The sequence below is a fragment of the Lichenostomus cassidix genome, chromosome Z, assembly GCF_008360975.1.
Source record: "Lichenostomus cassidix isolate B80296 chromosome Z, HeHo_3.0, whole genome shotgun sequence".
NCBI classification, from domain to species: domain Eukaryota; kingdom Metazoa; phylum Chordata; class Aves; order Passeriformes; family Meliphagidae; genus Lichenostomus; species Lichenostomus cassidix.
Genome location: NC_139511.1, coordinates 54238361 through 54259101, shown reverse-complemented (window position 1 = coordinate 54259101; position 20741 = coordinate 54238361). Strand labels below are relative to the sequence as shown.

Sequence of the window (20741 nt, the reverse complement as noted above, 5' to 3'; positions counted from 1 at the left end):
CTATGCAGAAGATACAGTAAGAATTGAAAATCTAATTATGGAAGGTTTACCGTCTACCATTCTAAAGTAAGAATTATAATTAGTGTATACTGGTTTTACATGGTGTTACTGAATATTTTAAGGCCACTACCTTAATCTGGAAGCATGACTTCTACATAAAAGTACATAGCTAGACTGACATTATACCACACTACTTCAAGAAGTTTTTTGGTTTTTTTTTTCATTTAATTTGGCTTCTTGAGGAGTAAACTTAATCTCTAAAGGCAGATTATGTCCCCAAGTACGCACAAAACATTTTCACCTCAGTATTACTATAGTGTATCCATAAATAATTCAGCATGAAAAACCCAACTAACCCCTGCCCCCCAGATATGAAACAAGTTGCTGAACAATGTCACAGCCCCCTTGCTCTGCAACACTTCTCCATTCTGAGTTTTCTTTGTGCAGTTACGCTGCCTTCCTGTAACAAACAAGGAGGTTAGTAAATAACAAGGGAAGCATTTTTTATGTGGTGTAGCTGCATGTAAGTTTCAATGCCACCTTTAGATTGATGGATTCTTTAGATATTAAAGAATAGCACCATTTATTACTAACTAATAAAGCTGGCTATTTGAATAAATTTGAGATGGATTTTGGAATAGTTTAATGGGAAAGTATTTCTAAACTACTCAGAATTCTTATAACACAAATTAACTACTGTAACCTTGTTATAATTATTATATGAAATCCAATGCATATTTTATCAGGGAAAAAATTTAAGTTTTAACAATATCAGCAAAAGGAATTTCAAGGCATCCTTGTAACACTCTTCCATTCCCTCTACTTGTCAACGTTTCAAAAACACTATAATGACACAAGTTTACTGAACCAATTATCCAATCTAGGACGAAGGTTTATATTTTTCTGTAACGACCAACTTAAATAAAGTCCCCTCTTCATAGAGCAGACCTGGTGACAACACCCTAAATCGTGCAAACAAAACAAAACCGTAAACTACAACATTAAATTGCAGCTCATGTACAGTTAAGCCACATCCAGGACACCAGCAGCCACTAGCTGCCTTGAAAGCCAGTCCAATCCTTCATAAAGTCCTGTACCACTCCGGGCATCGCAACCCTGAATATACCAGCTACGGCCACAGCAGAGTTTGTGGAGACTCAACAGTTCTGTCATTTCTTCCACTGAAAGCGCACCTGCTACATCCTGCAAGAGAATCAGATAAAAAGACTCACTTATTCCTCTCTATTATGCTTAAAGCCATTTTATTGGCTTAGACTAAAGCTACAGATTACATAAAAACTCTTCAAATACAAAAGACATATCAAACAGTCGAGCATTTACTACTTGTTACCATAAAAAACCCCTTCGTTGTTCAATCTACTAAGCACTCTTGGAACCAACACTTATCTGACCAGCATTACACATAAGGAAAACATCTACATTTTATGCTTTCCACATTACCACTCCCTACCCACAGCAGAGGGTTCAGAAGGTTGGAATGTGATAAACAAGAAGAGGAAAAGAGAGTAAAAACAAATCACAAATACCTGTTTATTAGCAAATATCAAGAGCAAGGCATCCCGCAATTCCTTCTCTGTCAATAATTTTGCAAGTTCACTGTATGCTTCACTGACCCTGTCTCTGTGACTGCTATCAACAACAAACACCACCGCTATGAAAGAAAAAGAGAAACGTTTTACACACTTTCAAAGATAAAAAACTGCCTTTCAACTCTGCAAAACTGCCTTTCAATTTACACAATGCCTTTTTTCTAGAAGATTTCTACGTGAAGTTTCTCACCAGTGTGCAGCTTCATTTTTAAATCCAGTATGACTAAGAAATTCCTTACATACTTCTATATTTTAATCAGAAATAGAGAATTCATCCTAAAACAGGGAAAAAATCTCTAATTTTTTTCCTAGTCTAATATAAAGGCCATGATATTTTAACTACTTAGGTCTAAAACCAGATTTACTATGTGTGGATTAAGTACCTCAGTTTAAACCATTTCTTGATCCATTTATACTCCATTTACTCCCATATGACTGTTTTAGTTTCCCTTAATGGGCTGTAATATTCACAGGTTCAGCCAAATCTGCACAGCTTGCTTCAACTACAGACTATACAATCCAGAGAAGATGGCCATGGACCCAACATAGCAGCAGTAGATTTTACTATCCACTAGAGAGAGTAACTAAGATGCCAGAAAGACTGGGGAGTCAGAGGGGCAGAGCTAGAGGACAGAATTTAAAATCAAAGGTTTTGCAAAGGAAAAAAGCCCAACACCAGTACCAAATAACACCTACTGCAGTTATGTACCAAGGTAACTACTTAGCTTTCTCTCCGATACACACTTCCTCAGGGTAGGCATGATTCCATGCTACTTTACACAGTACGTTTTAAGAGGACAACAGAAATCCCAAAACACAATTTTTAAAAGTTTGAAAAGAGGAGTAATTTAAAATGTTGAAGTTTGCATTTAAGGCTGAAATAATGCACAATGCAGAGCACATGAACTGGTGTTTGTAATTCCTAAGTATTTCAGATAAGTGTGAATGAATCAATTAAGAGGAACTTCTTTCTGAACTGGAAAAAACATACGGAAGATTTCCAAAAGGACAACACGAATTTTCAAGTTGGCACCATACAATGTTTTCAGAATCAGTAATCTAGTCTATAATCAGATATTACACTGCAATAGCAAATCAGAAGTTACAGAATTTTGTAGAATTTTTTAAAGTTGCTACCTAAAGGCTCCTAAAAGCTGCGTATTTTCAAGTGCTATTTATATTTCATACCTGGCAAGTACTGCTTCTCACTATGCAGACTTTGGAACACTGCAACTTGTCTGTTGTCAGCTAGAACCAATTTAACAGAGGTTCTAATTTTGTTTGGCTCCATGAACTGTCTGATGGATTTATGGAGAATGCACCTTTATCATGCAGCAGACACTATGACCAACTGGATTAAAATTTATTAGCTCATGAATCTAGCAGCTGTACTTTGCATTAGATGAACAACTTTCTACTGTCATAAATTATTTCTATTAATAATTCTTTTGGCTCTGAAATACCAGCTAGAAGACAAAATGCAGTTTTAAGAGTTGTATCAGTATTACCTTGCGTATTGAGATAATAATGTTTCCACAAAGGCCTCAATTTGTGCTTTCCTCCTACATCCCAAATAGTAAACTTTAAATTCTTGTATTCTACTGTTTCAACATTAAAACCTGGAACAAAAATATTAAAGTTTTACAGTCCTGCTCTGTATGAACATAAAATAACGAAAATCAGCAGATAAGTCAAACATTCGGAAAAGTCATTACGTTTAATTGTAGTTACTAACCTATGGTTGGAATTGGCTGCATGAATTCATCTTGCTTTAACTTAAACAAAATAGTTGTTTTGCCAGCTCCATCTAATCCTAAAGTAACAACCCGAATTTCCATTTTTGGTCCAATATGTACCCTGTTGTCCTGGAAGAAACAGCATACACAAAACAATAGCAAATTTAAGAAACTCAATCTAGAAAACCCTTATGTTTTAAACACGTATTTGATCACCACTTGTAAAATGATTATATGTATCACCATTTGTAAAATGATTAAATTGTACTCCAAAAATACAAAGCAAAACCATCAATCACTTACAGCAATAACAGAAACAAAAATATCTAATAATCTCTGTAGTGAACCTGTAAGTTCCACCTGAGTTACCACATGTCTTTTAGAAAGTCAGCCAGTTTCACGACAGTATGTCTGTATTTGATAAAATTTCAGGTTCTTTCATCATTCTTGGCTGAAGCCATGTGAAGAATTATTTGTAGCAATTAATTAGAATTCTCTGACCAGAGAAGTCTTTTTCCCCCATTTATTAGTGTCTCCACCTATAGGACTACCTCCTTTCTAGACGTTCCATAGCCTCTTCACCCCAAGCCTCTTCCAATCCTTTGCAATGGCAATATTATTAACACTAAGCAGTAATTTGAAATAGTAGAGAAAAACAAACAAAACCCCCCCAAGTCTTGCTTGGAGAAAAGGAATGAGAATCAACTTCCCTATCTGTAGTTTACACCAAGCTATTGTCAAGTATTGAAGGAGATGACACTGGCAATGTGGTCAAGTGGCAAAGCATAAATTCCAAAATAAACAATCATAGGTTGAGTTTACTATATATTCCTGGAACACATTTTGAAGTACTTAGAACTGCTATCTTGATGAAACACCAGGGTTTCAATCACCAGAACTATGTGGCAGTGCATTCGTTTTCATGGCAAAATTCAGAAAGCACTATGCCTACCCCACACAACTTTTTATTTCTTCTTTCTAGAAGAAGTACTAGCCAGTGCAAAAATGCTACAACCTATCCTGGTAAAAGACCAACATGTTTCCAGAGTGACAGGACATATAAACATTTACATCACATGACTTGAGATATCTAACTATTTCTCTATACACATACACACACACACACACACACACACACACAGAGAGGATGCATAATATATTTGGATATATTGTCATCATGACAAGCAACTGGATTTCCCCTTCTGTCATGGGAGAAGTAGAATGCTTTCAGAATTATCAATATAATTCAATGACCTTATGCTCTCACAATCCCTCAAGAGAGTAAGAATACCTTGAGAAACTGCTTCCTAAAAAAGAAAATTTAAATATAATTATGCAACTACCACAATGGAAAAGTCAGCAACATCATGACTATAAGTGTAAGAGCCAGACCAAAGGCTCATCTCATCGAATATGCTGTCTGAAACTAGCCAAAGACTATGAAAGCAAGAAATAGGGAAAGCACATAGTGTTAACCCTCCTAAATACATTTTCTATGCTTAACAGCTTGCAGCTCATGGATTTGCTGAGCCAACAGTGAAGTTTCTGCAACTAGCAGCCCTTGATGCATTATTCACCTATGAATTTGTCTGCTCACTGCTTGAAATATAAATAGGCCCAGATGACCCTTATCATAGAACTCCACACACTACCTATTCAGCGTGAAAAAAGTGACTTCATTTCAATCTGTGAAATAAACTTGTATAAGCTCAGTAGGTTCAGTGCTATTATTACACAAGGCAGATGCTCCAAAACCAAAGGATTATTTGAGATTTGGAAAATAAAACATTGAGACTTAACCACTTTTTAAGAAATTTCCTCTAAGTTCTAGATTTTTGGAGTCAGAACTGAAATTCAGTGACAACACTGCAACAAAACTTGTTAACAGAATAGGTTATCTCCTTCTGGAAAAGAAAAACTTGTGGGCAGATTCTTGGCAAGCACATCAATAGCAAAGGTGCATAGAAAGAGAAAAAACACAAAGAAGTATGCAGAAGGCTCTGAAGAGTCTAAAAACTGCCCTCTCTCCAGCACCCTTTTCACAACTCAAACCTCAGTTTTGATTTCGTCTAAAATTTCTGTCAATGAATCTCCCAAGTTCTTCTCCGCACCAGAAAGGAAGGAGGAAGGAAAAGCAGCAGCTCTGGACAGAGCTGTTCAGTTTACAGGCTTCTTGCAGGAGGCAGCACCCTGGCTATGGGCAGAGCTTGCAGACAGTGAGGCAGCCTGGCAATCCCCTCATAGCTCCACCAGAAGCACTAGTCACCTCTACAGCTCCCATGGCTGGAGGGCAGAAGCAGAACAACTTAAGTCATCAGGGAAGTGAAGGAGATGAGTGACGCTGTCAAATTTAGCCATCCTGTTGCAGTTTGCTTTCTCTAAGGTTTAGAATGAAAACAGGCTGTTCTCAGTACATTTGAATTCTCTCAGAAGAAATCAAAACACAGAGTGATGGATACCAAATTTCCACTTTTTGCACAGGTAGTTCTGTCACTTCAAAGCTCTCTGTATAGGTTTACTTAACACTATCTTCAAGTACTTTCCATCTGATAGATTACTGTCTTCTCAGGTAGTCTTGGTGTTGGTAAGGGTTAGTAGTTGCCCATACTTAGTTTAACACAGTAGTACTTATCTGTTACTATACATACAGTAGTTATCTGTTAATATCTCAGGCACTGTTTCCTTAATCATTTTCTCTCTCCACAGCATGCACACATATATTTATGATGACCAAATGCTATTCTTGAACACATCATTCTACAGCCACTCCACTCATTTGACAGAACAGTTTCTTCAAATAAGGATCACATGCCTGGATGAGGAGCCATTTCCTTGCCACTAACCTAACCACATGAAGACATCTCAACCAGAATTTTCCAAATCCTCTCTTCAGAGCCTTCAGTGTATGCCAGCTCCTGAGAGAGAGCTTTCCGGTAACATAATAACAACAGTTTATAGTTTTTTATCTGAAGACTTTATTTCTGCCTGATATCTGTTGCCAGGTACAGATCTTTCATGTACAACAATCCTCACTGCAAGTTACAGTAGTGGCGTAACAGTATTCTAAAAACACACTGTGCAGAAAGAGAAGATTAGTCTTTATCAGATGTAAAGAAACAAAAAGTAAGGGACTGAAGGAATTATTTTCACCTTACTTTTTTATGGCTGCTGCTGTTCTTGTGAAAATTTACACTTGCTTTAGCACCTTTAAAATTCAGAAATTAACCTTCAGAAAACTTCATAAAAATACAAATTGTATCAGGAGAAAAACAAGTCTGGGTCCCCCAAGCCTATTTCAGGCCTCCTGTAACACCTTAGCTCACTCCTATCACTCTCTTTCTAAATGCTCAGAAATTCACAATCAAAATTTTCTGAGTCAGATTAATAGCTCCTAAAGGCAAAACCAGACATTCAAAGTGCCTGTCTGACTCAGCAATTCTTCGTCTGTGAAATCTGATTACTGCTTCATTCATGGAATAATGCAGGTTTGCAGAAGAGGTCTCCCTGGCCCTACCAGCTCTGGTCTCTGCTGAAGAGGAAAGAGGCGAGCAGAAGTGAAAACACTGCATTAATATGGAAATTCAAATATACTAAATTTACAAAATAAATTTTGAAGAAATTTTATTTCTGATGTCAGCAAGAACTGACATAGAATCCTTGTGGAAGCATTAATTTCCTTATAGTAAATGCTTCAACAGCTACAGTTAAATCCTCATCTTCATCTCAGCAACAATGGATTCTTTCCCTCTTTGACCCATTCACAACTAAAAAACCTCACACATCGAAGTACTTCTTGTTCCTAGAGTTTCAAACTTATTTACTTTCCTATAAGGAAGGTATCACAAATAATAAATGCCATACACATATACAAAATAGAAGTACCATTATCAAACTTCAAATAATTTCATCCCTTTCAAAGAAAGTGGTACTGAAATTATATTGAAGCAATAAAATTCAAAGCTACTTAGAAGATGAACCATATCTAAGCTAAGCTATCAGTGACCACAAAGCAACCATAAAACAAACAACTGTTTAGTAAACTGAAAGGAATATACTTTTAATATTATAAACTGGAAGTTATAATAGTAGTATTGCATTTAAAATACATGAGCAATTTTCAGAAAATAATCAGATATGTTTCCAAAGAAAGGTGTTTCTAGAACTGACAAATGCTATCCAACATATTAAAAAGAAAAGAGCTCACATTCAAACAAAGTTACTGATGTGGTCGAAGTCAAATGAGCATTTCTCACCCTGCTTATAAGAGCACAATGGTTTGTTTCTCAAATACCAGATTGCATTCATCATGTGTTAAGACAATGTGGCTCTAACTGATACTGAACTGCCTCAAAACTTGCTGCAACAAACACAGCAACATAGTGTACATATATTATTCCTGCTTTATTTTAAATTAGATTTGGGACTTCATAAAGAGGATAGCTGTACTTCCATGAGATTAAGAATACCTTTGTAAAAGTGACAGGTATGCTAGCATCCAGCTGTACATGATCTGCAAGTTCTGTAAACTGCTGCTGCTGTTTCTGTAATGTCTCTAGCAATCTTGTAATTTCCTGTTTGGCCAGCACTACTCTGCAGTCATCCTAAACAGACAAAGAAAACAAAAGCATGCTTTTCCTTTAGTAATTTACTTTAAAAAAAACCAAATACAATATAAATATGATGGCTAGAAATAAGGCATTTTAAATAGAAATACTCTACTTCAAGAAACTAACATTTACAAAATGGATTTATTTAAAATTGCAATAGAAATATGAATATCTTAACATTTTTCTTAACACTGATACTAAATAGCTCTGCAGGTTAAAAAAAACCCAACAAATTTTCTTTACAAGCCACCTAAGAGTAACATAAATTATAAGAAAAAATAACAATGTAACACATCAAGAATATTTATATTGTTCATATATCATTCCAGCAACTGGAATAGAGCAACTACTTTGCAGCATACAGCAACACACTTAAGAAGAAAGTATTAGTATCCACCCATTCATGATCAGAACATTTGCACAGTTAAATCTGCCTAAGCAACCAAACACAAGCTCTAAACAAATCTGAAAAACAAGTATAAATAAGACATTAACGAAATAGCTTCTCGCACTCAGTTTGCTATTTGCTACACATACTATCTACTTTTTCCTATCATTAAACTGAGTGAATAAGGGATCAATCAGTACCCTCATACTGCCACTTTCATCACACATTTAAGATGCTGAATTACCCATGTCACAAGTGCTAGTGAAAGCTACTTAATCATAGAACATTTTTCCTACCAGCCACGCATGACAACTACGTTCAAGCACGTATAATTGTAATTGCAACTGTAAAATCCTTCTGATAAATTCTGTAGGGGTTTTTTTGTTTCAGTCTTGTCTTGCTTTTTCACTAACCTCACAAATATCAGAAATTACTCCAGAAAAGTCATGCCACAGGGTTTCCAGCAACTGGAGGACTCTACACTTCTGTATTGACTACCTATGTCTAGCACTCCCTTTTAATGAATACTTATATCTCATGTTATATCATGATTGTTTTAATCTTATAAGGAAATAAAACGGAGTACCATCTATCCTTTCTTTTTGTAGTCTAAACTTAATTTGTAGTTTCATGTATTTTGCCATATGCTACAGCTCAGTTGCCAACATACCTGCTGCAAAGTCTTTTCACAGTGAAGGCAAGCTGTTGAAACCTGTGACAGGAGAATGGTCATGTCTTCTTGCTGTTGCCTAAGCCAAATCAACTTCTCTCTCACATGAGCATCAACAACACTAAGAGCCATTTCCTCCTGACGACAAAGGGTTTCATGAAGATCAGAAAAATAGGCTCGGACACAAGAGCGAGCATTCTCTGCAGTTCCTGGTACCTACAGTGTTGCAGCAAGGAGATCCAAGAGATTAAGGAGACCAGTTGATTCCAGAAGTACGTTTTAAATTTTATTCCAGATTCTAACTTATTTTCACATCTGCTTGGCTACATCACAGTTCAAGTCCCAGTCAGAGCTGATGAAATATTCTGTATAATACCAATATCCTCCAAGAAGTTACTCCCGCAATCAAGTAGCTCATTTGCATGTATACACACCTTACTAAAAAGGATCAGGGGAAAAAAGCCTCAGTAGTACCTGAGAACATATACCATCCATACACTAGTGGTTACACAACTCTTCCGACTGCCTCCATATTTTCATGTAGCCTAAAAACATTGTAATACACAAGTTCCCACCTATCTGCTGACCTAAGGCTTAATACTGATTTGCTAGATAAAAGAAAACAGTCTTGTCCCATAAAACCCATACATAATTTTCAAATAAATTCCTTATCCTAGTTATTACAAAAAAGCAAATAATCTGTGCATGTGTGGAAAATAATTTTATAAAGCATACATGTTCAGTATGGGCCATTCCAACTCCATCTTCAACTATTTGTTCTCCTCCTTCTATATGCTGAACAATTCCAACTAATTTTCTGGAATAATCTGAGATTTCTTCTGTGAAAGTTCGTATACAGTGAGCCATATCTAATATGGATGCACGGATCTGGTTTGCTTCAGGTTCCAAGACAGAGTGCTATTAATTAAAAGCAACATATTAAATATCAATCATAAAAATCTTCCTTAATAATCTTTTCTATTTTAGTACATATTTAATATATAGGTGCAAGTACACAGGCATATATTTACACATGTATATAGGAAAGCCAAATAAGAATTTGAAACCACCCTGCATTTTAAAAATATAATCAGACTTACAGATTATGTTGAAACTAACTCAGACATCTAGTAATTACACAGGAAAACAGAAACTTGCCTATTTGTAATAATTCATTACAAAAAAAGAAGGGTGGTTAGATTGCACCAGTGATGTGATTTGTACCTAATGTTTGCACAGTGAAAATGAAATTAAATTACTTATGAACACTGCTTTTAAAACTGGTGGTTTCATGTTACAAGAAGTTTAGAAAAGCAGCAGATAAAGGGACTGTCCTACTTCATATATATATACATACATACACACATTAGTAATTCACTGAGTTCTTAGAAATATTTTTTAATTGCACCATGGCAACTATCTAACATAAAGGGAAAATGAAAGACTGGGATGAAAACATAGCAAGAGTCTACCCTCCTTTTTTGACAACCTTTTGTAGTTTAATTGGATAAATAATTATGCAAGCCACCCCATGGCATGACTAGAAAATAATTACTGGCAGTACCTTATGACCTTGATGCTTCCCATATTCTTTGCAGACACAACACATGAGAGGACTCGCCTGACAGCCCTCTTCCAAACAAACAAACTCAATGGCATGCACTTGGTGTTGGGAGCACATCGTCTTCTCGTGAGGCTTATCAGCAAGAGGTACACGCCTGTGCTTCGCTAGAGTCTTAGTAGAATGAGTAAGCTGGGAACAGTCTGCACACAGGTGAGTGGCACAAACAGTGCAATACACGGATGCAACATGAGCTTCATCTTCATCACAACGAATGATACTCTGACAACAAAAACCAGGCAAAACTGGAGTTGTTAATCCCAGTAACAGAGGAAAAATCAGAAGACTTGGCAACAACATAAACTTTCTTTAAAAGTTATACACTAATAAATATTTGGACTACTTTGAAACCTGATTTTAGGTTTTCAGTAAACTGTTAAAAACTAGAAGTTTAAAGTGTTCAGTGATTTTTATAAATCCAAACTTCAGTGCAAGTTGTAAGGCAAAGATAAAAGTTTGGAGGAGAAAATAAATCTGGCTCCAGTACTTTCCTCCAAAGCCGTCATTACAGAACAGAGAATTAGTTACAGAAAAACAAAACACCAATAGTCAAATAGGCACTTAGGAAAGTTATCTAGATCTAGAATGGTACTGCAAGATATTTTGCACATCAACTATTAATACTGAAATGATAAAAACAACTAGTTTTGTTAATGAAGTACTACTACATGATCTAATAAAATGACTACAAAAGGCAACTATTGAGAAGAAGAGCTGAAGTCTTTCAGAAGAATTCCTAAGGAGTTTTAGAAAATTGTGCTTATATCACTATAACTAAAATATCAAAATGAGCAACCTTTTCTAAAAATCCTTGAGGCATAAAAAGTGGGGGAAATAGTATGCACGCTTATTAATACCTGTTTATTTTCTGCCTTAGTCAAGTACAAATTAGCACTTAATTATGAAGCAATTAATTGAAGCCTTAATGCTAGATACTAGAAAAAAAGAATAGTATTATTGGTGAAATTACATTGGCTTGAAATTACATTTTCAATCTTTTTCCTATTTGGAGACAACTTCTAGCAAATGTAACAATTTTTTGTTTTGGTTTTTGTTTAAAACTCAGTACCTCTCCAGATAGACCAACGCCTTCTTCTACTGTTCCATACTGCCCAGCAGGTCCATTCTGCAACCGTTCCAAGAGTTCCAACAAAGCAAAGTTCTTTTTCAATCCCCAGACACCAGAATCTCCTATTTTTGATGAGGAGTTAAACAAAGGGGAGGAGAGGAAGAAAAATCTCAAGCATGTTTAATTGAAAAATTTCACAAACTACAGTTGAGATTCTGACAAACATTAAAGCACATAAACTACATTAATATTAATGAAGTGAGATACAGTTAGCATTTTTTTGCAAGCTCACCCCATCCTCTTCCTTCCTTCAATCATTGAGCTATTTAATATTTATGCAGATTTTCCCTATTTAAAAGATGCTAAGATTATCAAAAATGTACAGGAATTCAGTAAAACCAAGTGTAAAATAATCTGCAATAGCTAACAGAGAAAGAATAAAAGGAACACACAGACACTGTGTACCATAAAAATTATTTTCCTAAGTATAATGAACACTTCTACTGTACTAATGAAAACCATGAAGAATTCCCTACTGACAAACCTTATTCCCTGAATCATAAGATGCAACACCTATTGCAGATCCCATTCCAGCAAAACCTAAGTAAGAGTTAAAACAATATTCAGAAAGAAAACCCAATATACTACACTGTTTGATAAAACAGAAGATCCTACATACTCCCTAGAAAAAAGCAAAAGTCCACATCTACTCCTGTATTACCTTGATTTTGTAGAAGTTAATATGAAGCAATGAGATGAGAAGCAAACTCTGAACTGCATCCCAGTAACTGCTGCTAGATAGTATCTGTATAGGCCACATGGCATATGAGAATCCTAGTGGTTGCTCCTTCGAGGAATTATCATCCCTTGACATACTTTCAGCATAATTGTCATCAATTTAATTTTCTCTATTGCAAGGAAAAGGTGGCTCAAGAGATCAAGCATCATCATTGATCACTGGATCATTACTTTTTAGCCCTAACAAAATCACAAAATTGTTGAGGTCGAAAGGGACCTCTCAACATCACTTTGCCAAGATCACCTAGAGCTGGTCGCCCAGGACCACACCCAAGGCATCTTTTGAAGATCTCCAAGGAGGGAGATTCTATCAGCTCATGGCAACCTGTGGCAGAGCCTGGTTACTCTTACAATCAAAATTGTTACCTTGTATGCAGACTTCCTATTTCAGTTTGTGCACACTGCACACCAGCTACCTACACCAACTCATGGTAACAGTGCTCCCTCATGCTTTCCCAGGGAGCCCAGACTAGTTGAATTGTCCAATTGTCCTGTGTTGTTTCCTGACCCCTAAATTATACTGCCCTGTGGCAGTCTGGTAGGAGCATGTGCCCTTCATCCTTCTGGAATTCAGTGTCATCTCACTGATCCTTTATAGGCATTAAGTCTTCCTTCTTCAATATGGAGATTAATCAAACACTCCATATATTTTGATGTATTGTAAGAGCAAAAGTACAGTTTTAACTGGACAGACAACTATACAATGATGAGAAATATCCAATTGGTAACCACACTGGATACCTCATTGCTTTACGTAGCTTTCAGTTTAACTACATGAAATTTTCTTCACACGTCTGTCTTCCTCACAGTTTAAACTATAGAACACAATACTCTGTTTTGAATATGGCCACTGAGAAGTTACGTGCCTCACAGATTAAAGGCAATAAATGGATGATACTCTTTTCCTATAGCTATAGATGGGAGCATTTTAAAACTATTTTATCCTCTAACACCCTCAATGGGTATAACACAACACTAACAACCTGTTTAAAAAAACACGCTCACCAGTAAAGACCATCTATTTGCTGCTTCCAGAAACGGGCCTATGAAAGCAGTGGTTAGTAACTTCAAAGTTAGGTATAAAGCAAGGTGCTTTAAAAAGTCAGTGCTTTTAAAGTCAATGATCTCTGCAGTTATCAGTTCCATGAGCAGTTCCAGGAAGCCTTCTCTGCTACAGAGAAGCATTGCATTGCTAACACCCAATCAAAGATCAGTGCAGTCCACAAAAAAAGTTGCAAACCATCAAATGACGTTTTTTAACTTTTATTTGCCACAGATCTTGAAGGAGTTTACAGAAAGTATGTTCTGTCCCTCCACAATTAGACTAAGCACCAGCAGAGTCATATGTCTTGATATATTCTGACTTCAGAGTTTAGTAATTTTTTAGCTCGAGCTCTCCTAGAAAGATCACAGTTTTTCTCACAACACAGAGCAAGGACGAGTCAGGTGAAGCTGAACGAATTATAAGATGAAGGAATACAGAGCACTATATCCACATTTAGAATTTAATTTACATTGAAACAGTTTGTAAATAGAGTCTGGATTTGTGAAGAATTTAACTAGACAGACTAATTGTCAGAAAACTAAACACTGAGAAGTGGCTACGTGGTTCCCTTCTAGATTATTCAGAACAGCACTTTCTCACAGCAAACTGGCTATGCACAACCTTCAGCTTTTACAGCTTACAAAATACTCACATTAACAACACATTAATATAATGACTGCTAACATGGATCTTCTATTTCCAGATTAGCCACTAATCCAGATAGCCATTAATAGCCCAGTATAAATGGATGTACACACACCAAAAGGGAAAACCTACTTAAGAAATAGATTATAGCTCCTAGCCTTTAAGCAAACACTGTCTTAGCCTTTAGGCAAACATTGGGTAAGGCTAAAAGAGGAAGAAGTTATTCAATCACTATAGAGCTCCTTGCAAAAGTCTTTTCTTTCAGAGGATTTAATGTTTATTAAAAAAACCCTAGATGACAAAAAGTACTCCTCTCCGTTTACAATCTTGTATCTGATTTTAATCACATTAGTTCTGTTCCATGTCCAGCAGTGAAGAGAAAGTCAAAACAGAACTAATTTATTGAACTGTAACCAACAAGATCAGAAAATGTAAGTCTGTAGCTGTTCTGCACTTATTTTTTCGTTCTTAACTCTAAGGTGTCATGAGAAACAAAGTTACACTTCCCTTACATTCTTGCTATTATGTATCATGAGACTCGCTAATGCAAGTACTAGCAAGTGTATAACATGTCCATATTGGTCACAGTTGGAAAACAAGTGAACATTACATGCCGACTCTTAATCTACTGAAACAAAATTTATAACCAGCAAGCATCCTATAAAACATAGAATCATGGAATGCTGAGTTGGAAGGGATCTACAAGGACCACTGAATCCTTTTTCTAATATTCAACCTAAACCTCCCCTGACACAATTTCAGGCCACTCCCTTGGGTCCTGTTACTGATCACCAGAGATAAGAGGGCAGTGTCTGCCCCTCCTCTTCCCAAGGAAGTTGTAACTGCAACGACATCTTCAGTCAGTCTCCTCCAGGCTGAACAGACCAAGAGACCTCAGCCACTCCTCATAAGTGTTCCCCTCAAGGCCTTTCACCATCCTCATGCCCTCCATTGGACACTCTCTAATATTGTCCTTCTTGTGCTGTGGCACCCAAAGCTGTCCCCAGCACTGGAGGTGAGGCTGCCCCAGAGCAGAGCAGAGCAGAGCAGAGCAGAGCAGAACAATCCCCTCCCTTCCAGGCTGGCCATGCTGTGCCTGATGCCCCCAGGACAGGGGTGGCTCTCCTGGCTGCCAGGGCACTGCTGACTCATGTCCAACTCACCATCAACCAGGACTCCCAGGGCCCTTTCCATGGTGCTGCTCTCAAGCCTCATTCCCAGTCTGTCCATACATCCCAGATTGCCCATCCCAGGTGCTTAACCAGCACTTTCCCTTACTGTTGAACTTCACACAGTTGGTGATTGCCCAGCCCTCTAATTTGTCAAGGTGTCTCTGCAGGGCCACCCTGCCCTGGAGGGAGTCAACAGCTCCTCCCAGTTTTGTGTCATCTGCAAACCTGTTTAGTATCCCTTCTTGGCCTGCACCCAAGTCACTTATGAAGATGCTGAAGAGCTCAGGGCCGAGGATGGAGCCCTGTGGAACCCCACCAGTGACAGTCACCAGGCTGATGTCACCCCAGTCACTGTAAGCCCTTGTGCCTGACCCATGAGCCAGTTGCTCACCCACCACAAGATGTGTTTATCCAGCTGTGTGCTGGACATTTTCTCCAGAATGATGCTGTGAGAGACAGTATCAAAAGCTTTACTGAAATGCAGAAAGATCACATCAACTGGCTTCCCCTGATCAGCTAGGTGAGTTACATTTTCACAGGCATTCATTCTCATACAAAAGTCACGTCTCATTTCACTGGTATCTATCATAAATCTTATAGATTTGCAGAAAAGGGACTTTGCTTCTTTTTACTCTAAATCTGCTATAAATTTTTAATGTACTTGACCTACACATTTTCAACATATCTGATCAAGTGTTTATTTTATATTTAAAATCACTCAAATATGAGTTGTGTAAATACATCTATTTAATCTCTTGGACTTCAGCTCAAATTCTGCTTTAATCACACATGTAAAAGAGTCTAGTGATCAAATCCTTGTGCCTACAAAGGATGTTTGTGCCCACTACAAAAATCATTACACAGTCTGACTGTCTTCTCAAAAGAAGAATAAGACATGAAAAGCAGCAAATGTGTCAGCCAGAAACAAGATGGCAACAGAGTGAAGATATCAAAACTGACTCAGCTAACAATGCTGTCAATTTCAAAAGCATGAAGCTTGACGGCAAGAGTATTATAAATAATGAAAGGGATAAAGGAACAACTTTTGTCTAAATATCTGAACAGATTTGAGAGAACGTTATAGCTGCATTCTCTGGCATGGTATTTTTAAGTTTCATCTTGGCACTCATACACTAGCAAAAGCATGTGTAAACGTACGCAACACCAACCAAATGGATTCCATGAAGGATGCCATCACCTGTGCATCTCTGTTGAAGAAATTTGAATGATAGAAAATAATTCCAGTTCTGTAGTAATGGTAGATAGAGAGAAACTTCAAAGCTCTAACATAAGCATACATTTCCTAAAAATTCTCTCGCCCACATATTAATTAAAAAAAAAAAATCCACAAAAAACCCCAGTAATCCAACGCACAAAGAGAGACAGCAGTTCGCAAGAAATTATTTGCCTCTTCTCTCAAATCAACATACATTAAGATAAAGGCTTTAAGAGGACCCTCTTTTTCTACAGACACTACCCATTGGATTTTCCCCCATATAAACTGTCTGAATCAACAAACTCCAGAATACATGATTTCAAAATTTTGAAAGTTATAAAAGCTTTTGCATTGCACCTTTTTGGTTAAAAAATGTTAATCCAACTAAAGGCAACAGTTCACATACCTTTAACATATACATACTAACCTAAAGTTCTCCATTAGAAGACTATTCACAGACAACTTCATGAAAGGATTCTTAAAAAACTCAACCAAAATCAATGTTTTGTCTATTCTGCAATGTAGAATAGTTTGGGCAGGCTTTAGTCCTATCTGTTCATTACAAAATGTTTTCTCTCGTAACAGGGTCCTACAAACTATTTGAAAATTTTGCTAAGCATGTAAATAAACAACATTTCAATTTTTGGTTGCAGAACACGTATTTCCAAAAATCCTGATTCGCAAAGTACTTCTAACCATGCCTTCACATACAGTTATATATAGAAAGAAGAGACAGCCTTGCAAATTTAAACCAAGAGTCCACTTCCAAAAAAACACAATTACATCTATCCATATACAGATTCCCAAGTATTTTTTTCAAAAAGTTCCCATGAATACTTAGGAAAACTTGGATGAATATAGCATTAAGTGCTTCAATAGTAAAAGCAAAGGAAAGAAAGTAACCATAGGTTAAGTGACCCAACTAAAAGTCTCCATAAAATCCAGAGTTACTGATTAAAAAACTGTGTTCAACACAGGTAGCTTTACAACCTAATTTTACAGCTTTTCTTTCAATAGAATTTTCTCTTGGCAGTATTTTAGGACCAATAAATGAAGAGAAATAAATTTTCTCTTTATTTATTGGTCCTAAAATAAAGATTTAGATACTAAGCAGCTCTCTCAAACTAGAGAACATATTTAATTAAATTCATTAAATGGTAGAACACAAATAGGGTGAACACGGAACTCACTTTCTCACATATCCTCAAATGGAGAGAAGGAAACTAAGAAAAGTTCCCCTTGGCCCCAAGTTATTCCTCCCAGCTCCTAAACTCTAGAACAAAACAGAACTACAAGTGCAGCAAATTTAACTAACAGCAATAACTACTAGAAGATTAGAGCAAGGTAACAAATGCATAGATGTCTCAAAGAGGGACAAGCTGCATTCCACAAAACATCCTGGTTTTACATCCTAGAAGCAATAATATTTCTCAAGGCAGCCGGACATGAAAAGACTAAAAGTGGCCACGACCTCCCCCAGCCTCAGATCAACAGGCAGAACTTTTATACTCACAGATGTATTTTTATTTTCAAGCTGTTTTGCTAAGATTTGCTACCTATTACTTTTGGAAGCAACTGTTGGTCACAGTGCATCCTTCTTCCCAGTGTTAGCCAGCAGGATGCAAGTCTATTATCCTTGATGTGAAATAATCCTGAAGCTTTTCTTCCCTCTTCCTAACTGTAGGGGACTTCAAGGTTTAATAACATTTCCCTGCATTTCAGCAAAAGTTCCTCAGAAAGATGAAAAAAAAAATCTGTGAAAGTTTTTGTAAAGCTTCATTTTTGCCAAACGTGAAACAAACAAACAAAAGAATTATAGGATCCTTTCAGATGCCTGGGAAAAGCTGCACAATAAAAACTAAGAAGCAGCAAGTTCCCCATCACAATAAAAAAAGCAGTGGTCTTGGACACAAATGTTTCATAACAGGACTGAGCACTGTGCTCCAACATTCTCCCTCTTAAAAGCATAGTTTAAGAAATCTTGTGCAGCTGTACAGTCATAGATAAGAAGTCAAACAAACCATTACTCTTTTAACCCCACCTACTAAACTGGCAATCATTCATGATGCTCATACTTTACCACGTCCCTCTGCCCGGAAAACAAACCTCTCTTTCATTTGAGACTGGTATTTCTTTTCCTGACTCCTATCTCCACAAAAACATCCTGCAGATGTTTTCTTGCAGTTTGGTCTACAATCTACCAGATTCTCATACTGCAAAGTCAAAGCAAATTTGATACTTAAACATTTCTTTCATGGTTTACCAGACTAGAGAAATCCTTCTCTGAGGATTCTCCTCCTTTGAATAGCTTTTTTTTCCCCCAGTGCTATTCAAAACTGCCGGAGCCAGTTCTATTAAAAAATTCTTTTCATTACAGGTTTCTCTGATAATTTGTCTTTTCTGTAACCCCATGTTGACCAGGTAATTCTTATTCTGAAGAAATTCTATGCATGTGTCATCTTTTGCCTAAAGTAAACTTCCACTGTAAGAAAACAGCTTTATCTTATCCTGTCAAACACCATGTGCAGACACTCTTAGAGTAGGGGAATTCCCGTTAATGGCCTGCCACTACCAATTATTGCATGTATAAAATTAAATAACAGTGCAAAAACCAAGCTATCACTGATCCTTCCCTCTAGATCACTTCATCATTAATCCAGACAAAATCATTTGTCAGAAAAGCCACCTATTTAATTTCATGGGTTTTGTGTCTAGGACAATAGGAAACGAATATCATTCAGGAACCCTCAGACAGAAACATTAAACAGAGCTGTCCCCTTGTAAATGCAGGTGTGCACAAAGACTTCAAGGCATAAAGCATGCAAGCCCAGGTTCAAGAACATAAAGGCAAAATCTTTACTTTCTTTTCTTAACATACCCACTTTACTAGTGTTTAGCACTGGTATGAGCTTCTATGAATGAAAAGGAACACTGCACATTCATTACTTGGAAATATTATTACTATGTGGAACACTAAGAATCAATGTATGTCTAGCACTATCTTCTTGACACACTGGCAGATGTCAAGAATACCAAACTTGTATTTCCTTACCTAGTTCAGTAACTTGTCGATCAAAAGGACAACGAACTGCTCTGCCGTGAAGGGGAAGCCGGGTAAGACAGTCATGGCAGACAGTATGGCCACACAAAAGCAGCCGGGGAACTTTGTCCCCTTGCAAAGAAAATACATCTTCACAGACTCCACATTCGAGAACCTGTATGTGAGAAAAGAACACATTTGGTTTCGAGCTAATTAAAAAGCAAAACTTCATGCAGTAGCCATATGAGAGTTTATTCTACAAAGGACATGCAATCGCAGCACATAAGCTGAGTCAGTAATTTTGCTTTATAAACACAACACACCTTCATACTAAAGATTTTTTAAAAGTAAATAAGTAATTAGACACAAAGAGAACATTTTAACTCCTCGGCATCCAGCCTGATCACTGCGACTTCGTGCCCACTTCATTTAATAATACACTGCCACAAGGCAGAGTCGAGAGGCACAACCAGCAGAAACATCCTCGCAGGAAAAGGAAGCAGCGGGCAAGACCCTGCCAGGGCAGTGCTGGTCGGCGGAGAGTTTCCCCTCAGAGCTGATTCTCATAAAGAGGTCATTCACACCAAGTGAGCCACTTAGCGAGCTACAAACGCAGCTCCGAGCTAGTGAGAGCAAACAGCTACGGGCCGGAACATCTCAAACTACTACCGAAAAGCAAAACTGATGGTCATTTAGAAAGAAAAAAATCCAAAACCAATCCATAAACCCGGCACCCCGAGGGATAGTTCCTGTGCCACAGGCCACCGACGCCCCACGCCCGGCCGGCACCGCCCGCCCCGCCACAGGAGCCGGGCCGAGCCGCTGCTCACCTTCACCGCAGCGCCCGCCGGGCCGCGACCGCCAGCGCTCGGCCCGCGGCCACCCTCCGGCCCGGCCCCGGCCTTGTTTACAGCCAGGGCCGCCATCTCAGGGAGGGCGGAGCGGAGCGGCCCAGCAGGAAGCAGCCGGGAGCCGCCGCCGCTTCAGGTACCACCCCGGCGGGCGCAGGCGCCGCTCCCCAGAACTGCAAAACTACAGAACTGCAGAACTACGGCTCCCATCGTGCCCCGCCGCGGCAGGCGGGCGGGCGGTGCTGCTCCCGCGCCGCCCGTGGGGCCCTGGGG

General features: G+C 37.9%; 1 protein-coding gene across 2 annotated transcripts; it reads right to left on the bottom strand.

Annotated features, from left to right (window-relative positions):
• Positions 1 to 858: 858 nt before the first annotated feature.
• Positions 859 to 20688, bottom strand: TRIM23 (tripartite motif containing 23). Of its 2 annotated transcripts, XM_085042016.1 has the most exons (11): positions 20448 to 20688; positions 19630 to 19792; positions 11702 to 11823; positions 10576 to 10854; positions 9747 to 9929; positions 9012 to 9227; positions 7813 to 7947; positions 3346 to 3475; positions 3119 to 3229; positions 1548 to 1672; positions 859 to 1203 (listed from the first exon to the last, which is right to left on the bottom strand). In XM_085042016.1, exons 1-11 carry the CDS (start codon positions 20541 to 20543, stop codon positions 1024 to 1026), a joined length of 1740 nt encoding a protein of 579 aa, XP_084898142.1. In that variant the 5' UTR covers positions 20544 to 20688; the 3' UTR covers positions 859 to 1023. The 2 variants fall into 2 exon arrangements, with proteins under 2 accessions (XP_084898142.1, XP_084898143.1); XM_085042017.1 differs by lacking the exon at positions 10576 to 10854.
• Between the last annotated feature and the right edge of the window lie 53 nt (positions 20689 to 20741).

Coding starts and splice junctions, on each gene's coding strand:
- TRIM23 (XM_085042016.1), bottom strand. CDS start 20,543: ATGGCGGCCCTGGCTGTAAACAAGGCCGGGGCCGGGCCGGAGGGTGGC. Junction 10,855..11,701: donor GCGTTGGTCTATCTGGAGAG/GTACTGAGTTTT, acceptor TTTTGTTGTCAG/AGTATCATTCGTTGTGATGA. Junction 1,204..1,547: donor TGATATTTGCTAATAAACAG/GTATTTGTGATT, acceptor ATTCTCTTGCAG/GATGTAGCAGGTGCGCTTTC.